Source organism: Sus scrofa, chromosome 8 (assembly GCF_054392235.1).
Source record: "Sus scrofa isolate SSC_HxYL_T2T_F1_AM1 chromosome 8, Sscrofa_HxYL_maternal_Yorkshire_Landrace_v2.0, whole genome shotgun sequence".
Lineage (NCBI taxonomy): Eukaryota > Metazoa > Chordata > Mammalia > Artiodactyla > Suidae > Sus > Sus scrofa.
Genome location: NC_139390.1, coordinates 125,878,937 through 125,900,162, shown reverse-complemented (window position 1 = coordinate 125,900,162; position 21,226 = coordinate 125,878,937). Strand labels below are relative to the sequence as shown.

General features: G+C 41.7%; 1 protein-coding gene across 2 annotated transcripts in view; it reads right to left on the bottom strand.

The window, feature by feature from the left end:
* PPP3CA (protein phosphatase 3 catalytic subunit alpha) overlaps positions 1 to 18,970 on the bottom strand; it is a 317,262-nt gene extending 298,292 nt beyond the window's left edge. Inside the window, exon 1 of one of the 2 annotated variants that reach the window (XM_021100471.2) lies at positions 18,162 to 18,970. In XM_021100471.2, the coding sequence (XP_020956130.1) occupies positions 18,162 to 18,219 (58 nt within the window). In that variant the 5' untranslated portion in view covers positions 18,220 to 18,970. 2 annotated transcript variants of the gene reach the window in all.
* Between the last annotated feature and the right edge of the window lie 2,256 nt (positions 18,971 to 21,226).

Here is a 21,226-nt window from a genome sequence, read left to right as displayed (position 1 = left end):
AACTCACTCAGGGAGATCAGGGATCATACCTGCATCCTCATGGATACTAGCTGTATTCTTAACCTGCTGATCCACAATAGGAATTCCTCAAAAAATTTTTTAAATGTTTTTCTTTGGATCCCAGCTTCACCAATGATTAGCTCTGTGATTAAAAACAAATAACTTAACTTCTCTGATCTGCAGACTACCCTTCACTAGAACAGATTTCCACATTAACCACCGGATATGGTTTATCACAGGGATTAAGAGATACAGCATTTTAAAAAAATAACTGACACCAAGCAGGTCACATCATAGAGATAAATTTAATTTTAAGCCAGATGGGTCCAATTTAAAGAGAAGCAAAAAAAAAAAAAAAAAAAAAAAAAAAAAGTGTTTCTAAAATAGAAACAGGTGGGTCTATGAAGACTGAAGATGGTGCCATCTTCCTGCCATTTCAGTCCTTTCTATCACCTCTTGCTTAAAATTCTAGACCGGTTCTATCATACATAGCAACAAATAGCATTTAATGAATTCCCCAGAATGCCATGTCCTGAGATGAATGCATAAAAAGGTTTCTTGCATGACAACACAAATCAACGAAGGGTGACCTACAGACAAACAATGCTTCTAGGTGCTACACTACTGCCTTCACCACAAGTAACAGGGCTTTCTCCCCCACTCACTACCTGCATTTAAGAAAATCTCTGTCTGAATAGCATCTGGGGAATAGCAGTTCTGGAGGAAAATAATATCTTGAATATATACCAAAGAATCAAAAGCAAAATACCACTTCTGGCGTTATCTCTTCATAGGACAGTTCAAATAAGAGTAGACAGTACCTTTATTATCTGTAACGTAACTGCAACACAACTACACAATCATTTTTAAATATACATTATTGGAGACAATTTCATAGTTCCAAAAATAAACCAAATCATTCACAAAACCAGTTAGCTGGAAACCTTATACAGAAAGAAAGTGTGTAACTCCACAATACAGTTTAGCATAAGAGTGAAAGGGGAAAGTTATCTCAAATAGTGGATGTATAGTAAACAATTGATGTACATTTCCATTTTTTAAAGAATATGTAGAAATAATGACGTACTGAGTCTCACGTATGTCCATTCCAACTGAATTCTAATCAAATGTTGTCACTAAATGGGACTCTGAAGGGCATGCTTCTCTTTGAAAATAAAAAATTCTAAAGCCTAAATGTACTACCAATATGCTGGCCTCCCTCAGTAGTTCAAAAAAAGAACAAAACGGTGAAATGAGTTCACAAGTTGTACTTTCTCAGGGAATAAAGAAGTACTCTCTATGTTAATCTTCCACTTTAAAATTTCACTTTTAAGACACAAGTTAATGCCACATTAAAAAAAAAAAAATTCCAAGTATTTTTCTTACATATTTTTCATAGTGTTCATGTAAGGAACGAATGGAACGCTTAGTCACTGGTTATTTTACTTCGATATTCCCATTTGACTACAGACTTACCTGATATCTTCCCTATACTAATAACATTCAAATTATCTACGTGTGCAATAATAAACAGTAGGCATAATCACACCTCCTTTATTAATTTCCTTAAAAGGAAAAGCTTATTTCAGGCCAGGTCTGGCTCAAGGATTAAAATAAACATATATAGCAGAAAAGTTATAAGGCATATTCTGTTTTTTCCAGACCATGAAATACTATATGTGTGTATATATATATGCAATATATAAATGCACACATACACACACATATATATAACAAAACCTGTCAATCAAACACCCTAGTTCTACTTCTATTTAAGCATTAAAGTTATTCAAACTTTTTCTTCTATGTATTAATGAATACCTTTAAACCATCAAAAAAAAAAAATCATATTTGAAACCCAAGGTTCACAAAAAATGTCACCAGGGGAAAAACGGGAAAGAAAATATTCACCCAAGCTAATTCCAGCAAGGAAGAAACTTTCCTACATACAAAGATGTTAGCCAGGAGACAAGGGAAAGCCAGAGATCTCAGTCCAAAATTGGAGCTCCCTGAATTTACACTCAGGGCATCAAGGCAGGGGGTTCCATCTTCTATTCCGACCGAGCCTGTGACCTGCAGCTATTTCACCCACAGGACTCCTCACAGTCATTCCAACCAGGTTCAGCTAGATCAGAAATGTGTTTAGCAATCATATGAACAAAGAAATTTCCCTAACCACCCATCTCAAAGAAGCATTAAAATTCTGAATCTGAATCATCATCTTTTAAAGTAATTTCATCACTTTAAAAGTGCAACTAAGCATTTGTCATAGCACCGAATGGTTACAAGTAGTAAATGAAAAATTCTGATCTCAAAACAATTCACATTTGCATCTAAAATGCTATGATGAAACCACATAACTCCCTCCTCAAAATGTTTCATGTGACGTCTCCTTGAAGTGGCTTTCACTTTAGCTATGTGTGGCTTCCTTCATTTGCTTTAGTGACAAAAATATGGAAATGAATACAAAGAAGCAAAAACTCTAAGACAGAGGCCAACGGTAGATACAATAGCCAGCAATAGATTTTTTTTTTTTTTTTTCAGTTTTAACCTAGAGGAAAAATTCAAGGTCCAAAAAAAAATACCTTCTTTATGTTAGCACTTCTTTTTATGTTTTAAATTAGTTTGTCATATAACACCATGATAAGGTCAGTAATGCTAAATAAAGCCTGGTTAACATTCCCATTGTTTGTAAACCTCAGCTACATATTTCTAAAAAGGGAGCAGAAATATTTGCGCCATGAAAGAACTACATTTTTCTCCCACAGGAAAGGCCATTGATGTTCCACTAAAGGGATTTCCAGCACTAACAATATTTTATATAAAAATAAATCCCTTATAAAGTCTAGTTTCTATCAATCTATTGTTACCACCTAATAAATTTGGCCTTGAGTACACTTCAACTTAGCATCATGGTGGTACAAGTCTGGGATCTGGAGCCCAAATATCTGTTCCACCACTTACTCACTGAGTGACCTTGGAAGTGTACTAAATGAATCTCCCCTGGCCTCAGAGGGATGGAAGGACAAAGCTAGGTAATGCATGTGCATTTTTAGAATAGAAAGCTCAAAAATATATAAATTCACTTTAGAACTTCTTTCCTTTGAGCAAGATACTATGGAGAAACAAAGTAGCTGACAGGTTAACAAAGTGTTCTCTTCAAATATAATTGGGTGAAATAATGTATTAGATGACATAGACTATTAATAAACACATAACCTCTCTAATGCTATCCCTGGAAAATTCACTGCTTTCACTCCCTGAAATGATAAAAGTTTAAAATAAGTCTCAGAGTAGGCAAAGGCATTGGAAAATTTTTTTTTAATTTATCATTCTAAAGTAAAGCTATAGAAAAATACATCAATTAGATAAGAAAAAGGTCAAGGACAATTACTCAAGCATCCACCCCCCTTTTTTTTTTAACAGAACCCATATGTTTCTTATTAACACAGGTGGGATTTTTTCCCATGTTATAGATGCAGAACCTAAAATAAAAATTTGTAAACTCTTTCATCCAAAACGACAGGCTCCAAACATTCGTTTGGTTGCCAGGCTTCAATAAAGGCTTCGGCAAATCTACTAAGGGCATAAACTGCGGCAAATAACTAGAAAGAAGAGGCAAAAAAAAAAAAAAAAAAAAAAAAAAAAACCCAAGTGTTTCAATAAAAGATCTAAAAAGGCCAGAACCAAAGAACAAGGTGAGCAAGATTAAAATCAAATTAAGGTGTTCCTTTGAACTTTGTGCTTAGAATTGTATAAAATAATTACAGGATTCAGAGTGAAGGAGACCTGATTTATAGGTTTACATGAAAATGACTGGGGAGAGGGATAGGAAGTCAGGAATTCCGTAAGTGAAGGGTCCTAGAAAAAGTAATCCAACCTGTGTTACGGTAATAAAAAGTATGATATTGCATGAGAAAAAAAAAAAAAAAGGAAGTACTAACACTATTACACTTTTGTGATGATCAGGTATAGCTTTTCCAGTCAATTTGTTTTCTGGGGGGAAAAAAAATGTGATTAATTACATGCCAGGCATCATGCTAAGCCTCAGAGATGAAGTGAATTGAGCCTTGCCCTTGAAGATCTCACAGTTAAGGAGAAAACTGTTGCAAATGTTTGTGATACCCTGTGTGTACAAAGTACAAGAGGCAGCATAGACAACTATGCCTTAGGGGATCAGAGAAGCAAGTTTTGCACAAAAGAACAGAATAATGAGCAAGACTGTTCCATGCAGAGGTAGAAAAGCACAGAGAAAGCCACAGAAGATATCACTGGAATTTTTAAGTTGTTCAGTTTAATTTCATCAACTTTATACAGATCAAACACAGACCAGCATGGAGAGTACACCTTAGAATAAAAATGTTCTTGCTCTCAGGAATTTATATTGTAACAAACTGAAGAGACTTAAAAGAAGTTCAGTACAATGTGACATATGCTATATTATAAATATTTTCCAACTCATGCAAGAAGGGTCAAATTTCATAATATAAACAGTTGCTACAAGTCAGTCAGAAAAAATAACTGCCACCATATATGGGATTAACATAAGCAGATGTTTATTTTTAAATGATCACCCTAGTGATAATTAATGTTTGAGAAGGGACAACTTTGAAAGCACAGAGACTAATGTTAGGAGGATACTGCAGTGCTGGGTGAAGTATTTAAAAATCTGAACTGAATGACAGATTTAATTAACTGGATAGATGGTGGTCACATCACCCAAGACAGAAAACACAGGAGAACAAATACCCCACTTTATTTTCACATACCCACCCACAGCAACTGCTGCATAGAGAGTTTGAGAGAATGATCCAGAGAATAGACAGGCTGCAAATACAGATGTGTTAATCATCAGCCTATAAGGAGTAAATCCTATAAATGTTAAGGAGATGAAATTGCCTGGAGTAACTGGTAAACGGATAAAAAGAACATCAACATTGGGAGTTTCTGCTGTGGCACAGTGGGTTAGGGATCTGACCGCAGAGGCCTGGGTTCCTGTGGAGGTGCGGGTTCGATCCCAGCGCAGTGGGTTAAGGATCTGGCAATGCGCAACTGCAGTTCAGATTCGATCCCTGGCCAGGGAACTTTCATATGCCAGGGATGCAGCCAAAAAAGAAGGAGAAAAAAAAATTAAGAGTCACTCAAGAGAAGCTGACAAGTCAAAGAAAGAGGACAATGTTTTAGAAAGAAAGAGGTGGCCTATGATGTCAAATATCAACTGAGACCAGCAATTGGACAATCATTGGTGATCTTTGCCAAACTATTTCAGAGGAATGCTAGAGGCCCCCGGAACTACAATGGATTTGAGATTTGAAGCTTGGTAGGAGGTGAGGAAGTATATGCCTTAATTCAGATTACTTCTAGAATAAGAAAGCTGCACTTCCAAGGGAGCTGTCCAACAATAAAATAACAATACCTAACATCTACTGAGGGCTTTTACTGAGCAGGCAGTAGTAAAGGCATTTCACACACAATTCCTCTCATGGTTACCAGCACCTTGCAAAATCAGTACTACTGTTTCCACTTTCCAGCAAGAAAAATGGGTTCAGGCTGAGTCCATGACTTCCCCAGGAACACACAGCTGGTACCATGGAGAAAGGAGGATTTAAATGCAAGTTCTGTCAAGGCATAAATCAGTGCTCTTTCTACACTCTGATGCTGCCTCCCAATCACTGGAAATGGAGAGGGGGGAGGTATGTTAACCACTTAACAGGAAGGTCTTTTGGGCCAGGGGGGTGACGATATTTGAACTAGTTGACTTTTAAAGTCACTTCCACCTTCAACAGCCCATGATTCAATCTCATATACTTTGCCTCCAGGTGAGCTATGGGCTACAAAATTCCAGATATAAAATGCTCATCACTCCTTTTGCAGCACTTTTTATGCCACCTTCATTTTAAAACAAGCACACATCCTAACAATGTGCCTATGATATATACCACACAGATAAAATTAATATTGACTACATTTATTTTTGCCCCAAAATGAAAGTAGTCAATGCAGACAGTTAATCGCTTCCTTTTCTGCACCCCCCAGCATGTTGCATCTTCTGCTATTAAAGTAATTATAACTTATATTATGATTTGCCTTCAGACCCCACACCAGACAGTAACTTTCAGAGATTGCCTTCTTCATTTTAAGCCCTGAGAACATGGCACAGAGCCAGGCAAACAGGGGGCACTAAAACTGTGATGCATGTGTGGACACAATGGAAGGATGGATGCATAGATGGATAGTTGGGTAAATGAAGGAAATAATTATTTCAGCAGTCGTTTTACACTCAATAATGGATTATTTAATCTATTTAACAACTCAGATATTATAATGATATCATACTTAGGGGAAGCAGTGTGGAAAAATCAAGTGATACAAGAGGCATGGGATAGAGATTTAAAGAGACATGAACATTCACTCTCCAAAAGGCTCCAGAAATAGTGTTTTTCCTGGATTCAACACCACCCAAATGCTATATATATATATATATATATATATATATATAATTATTATTATTAACATTTATATATATTAGTCATATCTATATATTAGTCAATTCACTAAATTATTTTTTAAAGATCAATTACTTTTGAAACCTCTATCAAAGAAGGCCATTCTTATCCTAAATAAACAATCACAGAATTTTAGGTGTGGCCGCTGGGACATGTTTAAGGAGAGAAAGCTTCATAGGGCACTCTAAAGTGCCTGCCTATATGTTTCAGGATCTGTTCAAGCTACAGATCTGGCCAGCAGAGGTGTGTTCTCCAATCTCAAGCCTCAGCCTCTTTTTCTATCAAGATACACAGGACATGATACTCACTTACACAAAACACGAGCATGAGTGAATCCTGGTTCTAACCAACTATCCTCAAAAATGTTCACAGAAATTAAGGCAAACACTGCCCCATCTTACAAGAATGTCTGATGTTACCCGTGATTAAAGGCATATCAGTAAGATCAAGGGAACAACAAGTTATGCAAATGCCCACCGTGACAGCCACCACTCCATCCCTTCCTCTCCCATGTGAGAAAACACCTCAGAATGCAAGTGAAAGTAACATTTTAGGGTTGAATTTGAATTTACCCTAGTTTATATATAGATATTTTAAAATAAGTCATTTGCAAACCTCTGTATGGTGGTAGCAGTACCTGTTAATATCTCACAGCTGAGTGTAACACAGAAATGCTTTGTGACACCACCGTTGGACGCCAGTGGCCTCTTTTGGGCCTCAGTGAAACTTAAACAGGTTATCAAATTACAATCAGACTCATGGGGTTTAGCCAAATTCAATGGCCTTAGGAGCAATTTATCTACAACTCTGAAAGACAGAGTACCAGAAGTCAGGGCAGGCAGAAGAGGCAGGTTTGGGATCTGGTCAAGTAGGATGCTGAGCTGCCTTCGTGGTGTGATTTGAAAGCAAACAAAGAACTCGGACTGTCCTCAATTACCCCACTAAACCACCGTGGTGTCTGGCTATCATGCTGTCTTTAGTACTTGCCTGTATTACAAAATAAAAGTAGGCAAAATACAAGCAATGCCTTGAGAAAAATCACTGTTAAAAGGCATCTGCCAGCCAGGTCCTCAGGAAAGCTCCTACTTATATCGCAGATTAAGGTATTTGACACCTTACCAATGCAGATGCAGAGGGACTGGGAGAAGACACACCTGAAGGGAACTTCAGTAGGAAGGGCCTGAGGAATTAGAGCATCACGACAGTGGCAGTCATCACCCGGCCAAGGGACATCTGGGATGGATGCTAGACTGAGCCCATCCATGAAGGACCTGTCTTCTAGGAAGTGTAAGTTAAGGTCAGCATGAGAGCACCGAGGAGCATGAAGAGTGAAGCAACCAAGCCCACAGTGTGGAGGTTCCACAGGAGGCCTAAGCCAAGAGGAACCTTTGCCCACTTCTCTAGTTTCGAGAGACCCTGACAACCTGGCATGGTTTTAAAACAAGGCTACCAGGATGGGAAAAAGCCAAGAAACCATGCCATGTGGGGAAAAGCTAGAAGACGTAAGAACAGGAAAGCTGCTTTTAATATCAAATAAGCTCTCCTGTAAAAGACAGATAAGGTTCATTTTATCAAATTCGATAGGGCAATGCTAGGAGCAAGGAACTGACGTCAAACATAAGGAAACATTCCGGGGAGCAGAAATGGCCAGGACAGAGCAGGAGATCTTAGGAAGTGAGGCGCTCCTTCTCACTAGACATGTTCGCAGGGCAGTGGGAAGCTGTCTGTCAGAAAGTCTGGCTGGGAATTCCACATTGGAGATGGCTTGAGCTAGATTACTGGTGTGCCTTCCAGTTCTAAAAGTCTGAATTGTTTGCTCTGGTTAGGCTCAGACCTGAGCAAGTGGACGAGATAAAAGGTTTCCCACGTAACTTCAATCCCTCTCCCTGCTGCACAATCTGAGAACTGGCTCCAGGCCAGACAGGAGTTAAGATTTCTAAGGTTTCTTCTAGCCTCAGAATTTCATAATGTTAGGCTTCGTCCTCATTTACACCCAAATAAATAAGAATCAGGTGTTCTTTCCATTCATAAGATCCACAATCCATACCAGCATTAAATGTCCTTGACTGGTTAAAAAAAAAAAAAAAAAAAAAAAGCACCTAAATGTCTGATGCTTCCAGTGTTTTCTCTAATTCGCTTGATGATGGTGATGAATAACATCTGAGTGTGATCCACTGTAGAAAGAGACCGTTTAAAACGTGAAATCTATAGTTAAATCAAGACTGAATAATCTCCCAGTTGCTGTCGCAATTTCAAGTCCTTGAGTCACTTGGAGGGGAAATCTTTTTTTCCTTTCCCCAACATATTCCAAATGTTCCACATCTGTTTCCAGAAGTGCATGTGCAGTGAGACAGAGCACTGCTACAGAATTCTGACCAGAGGTGAGGACATGCCACTGCCTCCCAGCTGCTAAGGCAAATCAGCAAAAGTTGACAATGATGAGATTTTATACAGGGAACTCTCGCTTCCCTAGTCTTCGACTGCTTGAAGAAAAAGTATTCCTATGCTAGGGAGGCATTCAGTCCTGGCTCAATAACCAGAGCTTGGAGAGCCCGGACTGGCCTGCTCTAGCCCGGAGCCATATGACCCAGGCTGGGCTGGTGCACACTCATCTAGGGTCTTCTCTAAGAGCTGGGGAGAGCAGGCACCGCATCATACTGCCTCCCTGTTGATGTGGATCCCAGGGCAGAGCTTTTCTCAAAACAATCACCATGCAGATGTGCCTGAGGAGCGCTGACTCACCAGCAGCCTGAACTCCAGGCCTGAAGGTTTTTTATTATTATTACACAGGCATTTCATATCTGGGCCTGGAGTATGTCTGCCATCTCTGATCTGATTCCTACATGTATTAACTTTTGTGCATTTGGATTTCTGCATTTCTCTAAGGAAGCAATGTAATTTTGAGTAAAATCTGAGCCTCCGATATGCTTGTCACAATAGTTCTCCACATAACCTGGCATCATCACCAGTCCTCCTGAGGAAAATTTACCTTTGAGTAAATCGACCCATATACCTTTTGACTGACACTGACTCACTGAAAGCCAAGCAGCCCCTGGGTAAGCCACTCCTGCCAGTTATGCTTTTGCAGGCTAGCTAGTGGGCAAAAAACACAGAACCCCCAATTAAGGAATCAGAGCATTTCAAAACTTATGTGAAAAAACTCAACAGGACTGGCACTTACAAATCAAGAAACTCATCAAGTTTGCGAGTCACCCATGATTTAAGATCTACAAAATTTCAGAATAGAAAAGAACCCCATAATTTAATTTTTTAAATTCCTCTCCTCCTTTACCTATTATTTCATTTACAGAACAACCATGTATCAAGTGCCTATTCTGGAGCAGGCCCTGTGCTAGGGCTAAAGATACAAAGATAAGGGGAACCAATCCCCAGTCTTCTGGGTTCTCCACTCCCTGGGAAAGAGAGGCAGATAGGGAAGCAAATCATCCGGGCAACATGTGCTACTCAAAGGTGTCTGCGAAGAGAACAAAGAGACTGAGTCCCTTCACTCCAATCGAAGGTATCAGGAGATGCGGGTCCCACAGGAGGTGACATTTGAACCAAATCTGGAATAATGAGAATTAAGCAAGTGAGAACTGTTATCAGGCCAATCATGAGACCCGCACAGAGAAGGCACACATGCACTTTAATTTATTATCATTAAAGATGCATAACAGACTAATAATCCTAGGTTTAATAATAATAAATAAGAAATAATTCCCTTGTAAAAAGCAAAAAAAAAAAAAAAAAAATTTAACACAAACTTGAAGCCCTGACTCGGTTCTGCCTTTTTAAGAAAATGTATTGTGCTTCTAACTTAATTTGACAAAATGACATAGCTCACAAGATGTTTAAAAACAAATGTCAACAGATGGCTTAGAGCCCACTTAGGAGAATATAAGGAGTCAGCAGAGTTGGTGCCACTTTTTTTAACTTCTCATGGCCCATATATCTTCCCACTAGATAGCATCCAGTGACATTCTGAGGGCCAAAGAAGGGCAGGAGGTTATGTTGGAGAAGGCTGCATTTCTGGATTATTGTCTTACATTTACATTTTCTTTACATTTCTGCTTTCCAAAATATGATAAATTGAGAGGTAAACAAAAGAAGAGGATTTTGCTTTGTTTTGGCTTGGGTTTTTTGTGTTCTGCAAGGGTTTTGGGGATTTTTTTTTTTTCTGTCATGAAATCTACCAGGTCACTTTCTATTCAAGTCCAAGTCTGAACAATAATTAAAACATATAAATCACCCAATAAATCAAACACTGAATGATTAACATATCTTTTCTCACTTGTCAAAAACTGGTCAGCCTAAGGAGAAACACAACAGAAACTGAAAGAAAGCTTTCAAGTTCAAGTTAATATGCTAGGTTGAGAGGGATTTAGCCTTTTAAACTCAGCTGGCATAGAGCCAGTCCAAATGACCAAAAAACAATACTGCCCTCAACCTAATTATGTCACCTTAGAAATGCCTCCTTCTTATACTCCATTCTTTAATGTGGCAAGAGAAGGAAGCATTCTAATTAACAAAGCAGTCACCATATAGAACCATTTACAGGGAATCAGAAATTACATAATACACTCAAACAATAATGTTTCTCCATTTACGGTTTCAGAAGGCACTAATAATTTTGCATTGCCCAAATCATTCATCAGCAAAAATTTATTCAGTGCATAAAAAAAGCGAGGAAGGGATTAAGCTAGGAACCATTGGTTCAATGACCAAATTTCCCAAACTAAAACCTTGAATACACATATTAACAAATAATTTCGGTAATTTCCAAGTATATGAGCAATCTGGGAGACACAGTTTAGAAAACGACATACTACAATTTCAAAAACACTCTAATATACAGAGACAACTGAACATTTTAGATCAAAACATTTTAAATCAGAAGTAGTTGCTCCTCAAAAAAATAAAAGAAAAAGAAAAAAGAAAAATTGGAGCTACACAGTCACTGTAGAAAGAGACTCTCTAACTCTGAGAATCCTGGAGCTGATAGGAATTTTTTTTTTAAATGAGCTCAATCTGAATAAAACACTCTGACTGTCAACCATCACTCTTCTGGTTTCATAACTGCAGAAAGTACCTGAAATTGACAAACATTGAAAGGTGGTATGTAATAATCTCCAGGCAGCTGTTAACATAAATCTCTGATATCTATTTGTTTGTTTTGCTCTTTTGCAGATATATGCAGAATTTCCAGTTGGGACAGACAGAGGTTCACAGAAAGTCAGACAGACCAACTTTCAAAATAGAATATATTTTGCTATGAGGCAAAAGCACAGACTAGGAAAATAAAGAGAACACACAAAGCTCTATTTCTCTCTATGATGGTCTCAAAAAGAATCCATTCAATTCCAAAAACATGGCATTTTAATAACTGATTACTGCTTCTTTAATTAAGGTTTGTATTTTTCTACTATCAAAAGCTTCCGCTACCTGAGCACGCACATTTGGGAAATGGATTTGAGAACCCAGCAACAGGTCTACGTCTTCAAGTGGATAGTACGCCTGATTTATGCCATTATTTGGAACACCTGACTGTGGAGGAATATGAAATTTTTTATTTGACTTCCTAAAGGAAATATGATTGATGGCTTATCAATGAATACAGCCTATATGAACACAAGAGATGTAAATATTGTAAAATAAAGTGGGTTAAGGATGCTGAAAATGCAAAGACAACTAAAAACAGTTTACAAACTGAAACCCTGTATCAGTGCCTACCTCATTCCCACCTGATGACTATATTAAAAAAAAAAAAAAAGGATTAGAATGCCTAAGAGCATTGGTTCCTATTTTCACTTGAGCTTTCTCTAGAAATTAACAAAATCCTCAGACCAGAGCAAGAATATGGGCCGTTCTCTGTAGTGCCAATGTCTTACAATAACAGGCTTTAAAATAAAAGTAAATAAAACTCAGCAGGAAAATATGCTATTTCTATTTCTGTGTGTATACATTTACCTGAATGAAAAACAATGTCTAACAATATTCCTTTAGTAACTTTCATATCAAGATCAAACCACATTATAATATTCATCATCAGAATTTAAATTTCTGTGAAATACAGATATAAAAGTTTCACCTAAAAAATATTTCATAGAGCTAGTAATTCAGTAAGAAAATTTCAAAACAAAAATGTGTATCTTAAATATCACAATACTGCCCTCAACCTAAGTGACATTTTCAAACAGATGCTCAAAAGAGAAAAGCATCTTTGCTAAAGGCAAGAATCTGCTTACACCTTCCTTCACTCTAGTCCCACCTGTGAATGACCATTCTATCTATTCTGTATCCATTTCTTCAACTATACATGTCACCATGAACAACTGTAGTAGACCCAAAGCATTCATGGATTTCAATATTAATGATTCTTACTATTCTTGAGAGACCCTGAAAATAACACACTGTCATTTCTAATTCTGGGTCAGCAGTGACTGAATTGCTATTTCCAGGCAAGTGGACCAAGCATAACCTCTCAGGCTCTCAACTCCCATTTGATGATCTTCTGGTTCTCAAAAGTGAGTAGTGAGGACAATTATTGCTCACTTACAGACAGGAAAAGCAGCCTATGGTGCTATAACATATATAACAGTGGTATTGGAGGAAGCTGGCATTCAAAATCTCACTATATTCTGCTTGCATATCAAGAGAATGCTACATCAGAAAATAGATGAAAAAAATGACAAAATGATTTTTTAGTTTTATCCTAAGCTCCATATCATAAATCATCATCATTCTTTATAATTCTGGAAATGTCTAATATTTTCACAAAACTTTCAAAATGGTACTTTAACTGGATCTGCTAAAAGGAGAATATTTCTAGAAAACTGCTATTTTCCAATGAGGTCATTCTACATGGATTCTTTATTTGGTTTCATAACTAGTTTCAACTTTACACATGGCTGACACAAAAAAAAGATAAGAAAAAGCATGAGGCCAATTATAAAAGTTATAAATGTAATACATCAAAGTCATATTCCAAACCTCTAAAATTACAAGTAAAAACATGTCATAAAGAAACAAATAGATTTTAAAAGGCATACTTTTAAAGTAATATAAACAAATGTTAGCGTAAACCTCTAACTAGATTCTAAGGTGTTACTTTTTTCACATTTTAACTGGATGTCTTAAAATAGATTGTTCTTTAAGTGAGGTTCTTCCCCACAGTTCCCAAAAAAATCTATTTTTTTTTTAAAGGTTAATTCTTCTAACTGATGGCATTTTAGAATCACTGGAACTTCCCTGAATCCTAGTTACAACTGTTGCCTTAGGCCTTAAGAATACAGAATATTTTGAAAACAATGCACTTGTGTTATATTTACTTTACAGCTGAAATCCTGAAAGGAAATATTAATGAATAAACAGATCAATCTAATTGGTAATTAACAGCATTAATTTGCATGCTGTTCACTAAGTCCTAAAAAGAATTTGTTCTCTTTTAAGTATATAACCATGCCAAGTTGTGTTGTTTATAGTATTAATTAGATTACCAGACTCCCTCCTTCACACCCAGTGCTGATGTAAATAAACTTCAACCACCAACAATGACACTTAGTCAAAGTTTCAATTAATGACACTGAATTAATGTAGTTTTACTACACTCAAAGAAACAGATACATGGAAAAACTCAACTGATAGTAACAAACATCAGTAAAATAAATTCATGATGGGCTCTTCTTGACATACTGCAAAGAAACGGTGTTATTTTATATTCCACTTCAAGATCCAAACATGACAGTTACCACTGATGCAGCCTATTTTCGACTTCTTATTAAGTTGTATTACCAGCCTCACATGCAGCTAGAAACACTAGTGGCTTGAATCTCTATTTACTTAATATTTTACTTAGCTATGATCTTCCTGTTTATATGATCCTAGATATCTTTCCAGAATTTCCCTATGTGTACTTTGTCTACAGAAATAGCATATAACCTGACAATACTCAGAAGTTAGCGCCTTTTTTTTGCATTCCCAACAAGTCAAAAGCAATCTGACACAAAGCACAACAGGCCCTGATCTAGAGTTTTTGAGAAACTGCCCAAAATGCTTCCCAGGAATTTACCCCTCAACAACATGCCATGGTATCAGTTTGGGTTAAGGTAACAAGGCCATTACAAAATACCTGGAGATGGGAAGAGAAGAAAGGGCAAGCCATGTGACAAAGCATCGGACTTATCACATACAGTTGGATTTCCCTCCAGTGTTTAGCTGTCATATAATGAAGTTCTATAGCCTGTAGGGCATGTTAGGGCCACACAAAGAGTTAAAGGCAGGAACAGGCAGGGAGACGTGAAGGGAAGCCAGAGTTTGGAACAAGGCCTGCGGAGCACCACTGAAGAGAAGAAAGAGACTGTTGGGTGTATCGAGGGGAGAAGGGGAAACAGTTGTTCTTCTATTTATTGCCCTGGTCTTTCTGCCTTATAGGTATGCATTTCTTTTAAAATATATATAAACAGTAAGTGGATCAAATTATTCTGATTTCCAACACATGGCACTACCAAGATGTTTTCTCTGAAATTTTCTACTTTCCATCATTTTCATCTGAGAACAGTCAAAATGAAGCAGCCCCAGTTTTCCCAGATCAAGTAATTTTCTTTCTGACATTATATAAATGAATACTTTTCCTCTCCAGTACTGCCATTCTCTTCCATTTTGAAGGTTTAAAAACTGACCAGGGTCCGGGAACACACTCAGGAAGATGCAGAAAAATCTGAAAAATTACACAGTTAGTTGAGACTAAACCTCAACCTACCTGACTTTCTAAAGTTGTGTTCTGGAAATACAAATTAAGAAAGCCGTCACACCATCGCTTTACTACAAACAAAACCACAAGCACAACTTTATTTGTAAACAGCAGTTTGTTTTACAACAAAAGCCAGGTCACACTAATGAAATCACTGTAAACAAATGCCACGGCCTGCCACAGTAATGATGATCCAGATTCCTCTTAATTCTATGTGTAAGCAAATTTTACTCCTATTTTATAAGAAAAGAACACTTAAGGAGTACAAAAATTTCCCTTGCCTACATTAAAAAAATGAGTCACTCTCAGATCATGGAGAGAAAGTTCTAACAAAATTTAGAGTAAAGTCATAGCTTCATGAATTATGCCTTACCTAATTTTTGTAAATGTGAAAAATTGTTTGGTAATCTGTTTTCCATTCAGCCAATATGTACTTTCTACTCACTAAACATATACACACATATTTAAGTGGAAATTCTATTTTACAGAAGACTGATAATTAAAATTGATTATCATCTCAATTAATTATAAAAATCATACAGATAACAAAAGGTTGACTCTAACATTTAATAATGCCTCAAGCCAACAACATAAAATCTATAAGAAAGCACAAGAGGAATAGTGGTAGTATGCCCACCTTAAAAATCAGGATTCATCTACCGATAAAGTTTTATTAAACTTTCTTGTGTAAACAAAATTTCACATCGAGATTCCTATCAAAACATATGCAAAATTAACTCCTCCTACTTTGAGTCTATTAAATCCATCTGCATTTCAGTTCCGGAAAAATAAACCAAATTTTTTGAATTATGAGTGATTCTGTGTATATATCATAAAAAGCCAGTTATGATAATACATATAATACAGTACTGGGGAAAAAAAGGCAAGACAAAATAGCCATGGAATGGTTGAATGGGCTCCTTCACGTCAAGTGGTAAAGATACCAAGCCAGAATGTATGAAAACTTATTTTCACATTCTTCACTTGGTGACAATTTTAACATTTACATTAAGAAGCCATACCATGTGATTTAAAACAGAGAACTGACTTTATGTATACATACATGGGTTTTCCAATTGCTGACATATTTACTGCTATCATTTGAATTGTAAGCTTTATACCAAGTATTCTGAAAAAAGATGATCTTAACATACAGATCAGAGTTACACCTAAACTTCACACATTAGGGAGATATGTGATCCTCTGATATTTCTGCAAAAGGTCTTAATTTTTCAAAATGTCAACAGAGGCCATTAACATAAAAGTTCTTTTGAATGAATTTTAATTGACTCTTAACGGGAGAATCCGTGCCTGGATAACCAATAGCTGTGCATTTGGTTATAAATAAACCAAATGAACCAAATAAACCTATTTCAAGTGGTTCTTGCAAAGATATTAACTCCTTATTTTAATGAGTCTATGAATACTGCACTGAAGCAGGAATAGTTCTAAGAGAACCAAAACAAGAGAACACACACACACTATAAAAACTGAACACACCTGAAAGGAGCAATGAATAGTTCTGAAGCCCCAGAAAGACTTAGGCATCATGCATGGTCTTTAGATTGCTGGGTTACTTCACCTAAATGCTCACGGTGCAAAAGACTTCATTGCTCTGCACTCTACTTGCATGCTCAGGCCACATTAGATACTCTGTTGTACACACAACACAGGCATACACATTCACTCTCTCCTTCTACACCAGCCAGCGCTGTTTCCAATTTCAGAGGCCCGCTCCAAGTAGCCCATGCCCATCCCTGCTCCGCTCAGTGTCCTGACCCCAGGAATGAGGAATACTACTTAATCCTGGCGTATCAACTCCGCTGCCTCATCTTTCCAGGATTCATAGTACAGTTCCTCCCCAGTCCACCAAAGAATACAACGAAGACTGCGGATTCCCCTGTGCTAGCTTAGAGACCACTACCTGTCCCCTTCCTCACCCCACGCATCCCGGCTGCTGTTTGGGATCCCAGAGCCATCGCCGCCCGGAGTCTGTGATCCCGGGGCGGAGAAGAGCCAATGAACGGAATCAAATAGCCCATTAACAAGCGGGTGCCAGGGGCAAGGAAGAAGCAGGCAGGGTGAGGTTACCATCGGGGAGGTGTGCTCCAGCGGGGCACGATTCAAGAGCAATGACAGGTCGGCGGGGTAAGGCTGAGGGTGGCGAGGGAGGTTGGGGAACAGCTTTTCGTGTCTTTCTCAGGGCCTGCGGGGGAATCCCAGGGCGGCGGCTTGGGGCTCTCCGGTCGTTCCCCGCCCCCGCGCCCCCCATGCCCCCCCCCCGGCCGCCCCCTCCCTGCGGTCGCCCCCGCCCCGCGCGGAAGGAAGCACCGGGCTCCCCCCACGCTCTCCCGCTCTCTCGCGAGTCCTGTGCAGGCCCTTTCGGGGGAGGGGGAGGGGGCGCGGAGGGAATTGCTGCAATGGAGCGCCGAGAGAATCCTGCCCGAGCGAGGCAGGCGGTGGAAAGCCACCGCCACATAAAAATGCCATATTAATTTTTTAAAAGCCATAAATCACCCCTCCCTCTGCAAGAGAAAACCATAAACCCGATCCCACGCAAGCCTGCGAGCAGCCACCCACTTCCTATTTCTGTCACAGCAGCTACACCCTACCAGCAACCACCCCCCGGGCGCCCCCTCCCGCCACCGCCACCGCCACCCCGCCACCGCCTCCCCTTGGCTCAGCCATTTGCCAACTGACGCCCCCGTAAATAAAAATGCCCCAAGTGGGCTGGGTGGGAAGCGTGGGGGAAGGGCGCGCGAGAGAGGGGGGTTCGAGGGTTGCACAATATCCTAGAAGGTCCGTGGCTGGAGCAGGGAGAGAGCCTAGGGCGGGGGGAGGGGAGGAGAGCCGCCCGGGTGCCTGCGGCACCCGGTGCACCCGGGCGACCGCGGCGCGCCGCTTACCTTTCACCACCCTGTCGGTCGTCGACAACTTGGGATCAATTGCCTTGGGCTCGGACATCTCCAGCCGCCGGGGGACAGCGACGCGCTGCTCGTCCGTCCTACTGCACACCCCGACCGGACTGGCGGGCCAACACTCAACGCCGCCGCCGCCGCCGCGCTGCAAACCGCTTGGCTGGAGGTCTGGGCTCTGAGCTGGCTTTAAAGTTACTGCCTTCTCCGCGCGTCCCTCCTCCTCCGCCGCCGCCGCCTTCACTCCTCCTCCACCGCCGCCAGCCCCTCCGACTCTGCTCCGGGCTGCGCGTGTGTGGTGGTTATTTATTTATTTTCAAAGCACGCCTCTCGGTTCTTCTTTTATTCTTGGGGGAAGGGGAATGGGGAGGGGAAGCGCACACACGAGCACCCACCCTGGCACGGAGATCAGGCACAGCGGAATGGATCCCCACGCGCGCACACTGCCGGGATTAAGACCGATCACATGGGGAGGGCCGGGGGCGAGAGAGAGAGGCAGGGCCGCCGATGTCAATGCCACCAGCCGCGCCTCAGCGTCCCCGGCGGCTGAGAGGCGGACGCCGCTGCTGCTGCTGCCGCTGTTACTGCCGCTGCTTCCCCACACCGACCGCTGCCGCTGATCCGCGGCCGCCAGAGACGTCCCGCCGCCGTGCTCGCCCGTGCCCGCCTCTGCCTCCCAGCGCCGCTCCTCCACTCACACAGGCACAGCCGTGGAGCTCGGCAGACACAGTCCGGGGCGCAACCTACCCTCCACCGCTGCCGCCTCCTCCGCCGCCGCCGCCACCGCTCCCGCCTCCTCCCCTTCCTCCTCCCGGCCCCCGCCTCTATCGCCCCAGCAGCCTCCTCCTCCTCGCGGAGCCCGCCCCCTGGCTCCCCGCCCAGACGTTGGGTCAGCGGTCGCTTATTGGCTAGCGTGTGCGTCACTCACCGCCAGTGGCGACCTCCTCGTGGGTCCCGCCTCCCGCTCCTCCTCTTCGTCCCCGCCCCCTGCTCTGTTTTCTCCTGGTTGCCAGTCCTGTGGGCCTGTCGCCTCCACCAACCAGTCCCCGCTCAGGTGTCACTGTTGCTGGCAGGCCGGGGTTAGGGAAGGAGAATGGGCAGGGGTCGCGGTTGGGAGGAGAGAGGCCCTACTATGCCACCCTCAGCCCGATTTGGCCTCCTCCCCGGCACCCCGCACACACACCCCATACACCCCGGGCCGCTTTGGCAACCGTGCCTCGTCGGCTGGGTCGAGCCGCAGTGTGTGAGTAGCCAAGTGCGGAGGGTGTCTCCGGGTGTGTGCGTGGCCCGCGAGAGGGCAAGAAGAGAGGAGGCGGAGAGAGGAGGGAAGGGGGTGGGGGTGAGAAGCGACAGAGAGGGCGGAGGAAGGAAGATCGCGGGGACCTCCGGGGCCCACCGCACAGCTGCTGTCGCTGCCGCAGCTGTCCAGAGAGAATCGCCAAAACGGCGACGAATAAAGGACTTACCTTGGGGAGACGGGCTCAGCCTGTGATGTGTTTACGGTTGTTTTGCTATCTGGGTTTTTGTAGGGGACCGTGTGGTGGTCATTTATGTTTCCCACTTGTGCATCCACACCTTCCGAGGAGGGGCCGCTCTGGAGCGTTGCGGCCCGAAGACTTGGCAGAGCGTGCTGGGAGCTCTAGGACGCTGGAGCAGACTGTCCACCGAGGGTGAGGACCGGAGTCCAAGAGACCCCAGGCAACTTTGGGTCACCTAGGGCTGCCCAACCGTCTCCAGGGAGAAATGGGGGGCGGGGGAGTTGGAAAAAACACCGGAGAGGGTTGGTTTTTCCATGTTGACACTAAGCACCCAGCCACTGGTTAGAATTGGTGACACCACATCTCCTTTCCCCTCTCCTTTGATCACCTGATACCCACTTGCTGCTCCTCATACCTGCAGGGCCCTGAAGCCCAAAGCGGGCCCCACTCTGCACCCGCCCCCGCCGTTGGAAAGAGTGTGAAGGAGAGAATGGGAGTCGTGGGAGGCTAAATAGTGGCAGTGGCCAAAGTGCTCCCTTCTGACCTTCCTGCAGGGCCACAGAATGAAGAGCAGGTCTCCCTCTGCAAGAAGGTCACCTCACCCAGCACCTCTCCCCAACCAAGCTCAGCACCAAGGAATTACAGTACAAACTCAAAAAGGAGTTTTACGAATTGACTGCTGACCCTCGAGTGTGGCTTCAGCAGTGTGGCCTGCAAGGAATAGGAGCTCACACTAGGAGGCAGGTGAGCCTCTAAGGAGGCCTTTTAGCAAAAGGAGACCATTCTGGGTATGTCCCTGGCTCAGAGAGACTGCCACTGGCTCCTAATTCTGCTGCCCAATTCAGAACCTGGGACAGTTTTGTAGTAACTAGGCAGACAGTACATTCAATAAATATGTATCATGCTCTTTTTATATGCCAGATGCTGTAATAGGTAATTTGTGTGGAGTGGGGGTGGGGAGTATTTGAAAATGGCCCTTGCGCATAGGAAAGCCTAGTCCAGTAGAACTGTCATAAAAATATGAGCTCTGAGGGGCCAGTGTATTTCCTCAGGAAGGGGTTGTTGAAAACAGCCTCCTGAGCACGAGCAGAGCTTGTTGCTAAGGCAGATTTGGGAAGTTGGTCCCTGGCCAGATGGCACACAGCGAGGAAGGGATGCCAAGACCTGTGGGTGAAGAAGAGGGCCTGCTTGTGGCAAGATCAGGAAACCACGTCCAGGGATGCTGACTTCCAGTGCCGCAGTGTTCTTTCCCACATCTTGCAAACAGAGATGCAGTTGCCACTGTTATTGGGACACACTTCTCCAGTGTTAAAACGCACACACACAAACAAACCTTTGAACCAGGATCAGAAAGCTCCAAATGTCAGCACCATAGAAAGGTTTTATGATGCAAATAGGAAATGCAGGCACACCTTTCAGGCACACCCTTCAGTCCGCTAGGAGTCTGGGACACCTCCTAGCTGAGGTATGTGTGGGAAAAAAATGTTGTGAATCATAATACTTTACAACACATCTTATTATCATCAGGTGTCTTTAATGCATGTGTATGGTTCCACACTGTTGCAACACAGGATCATC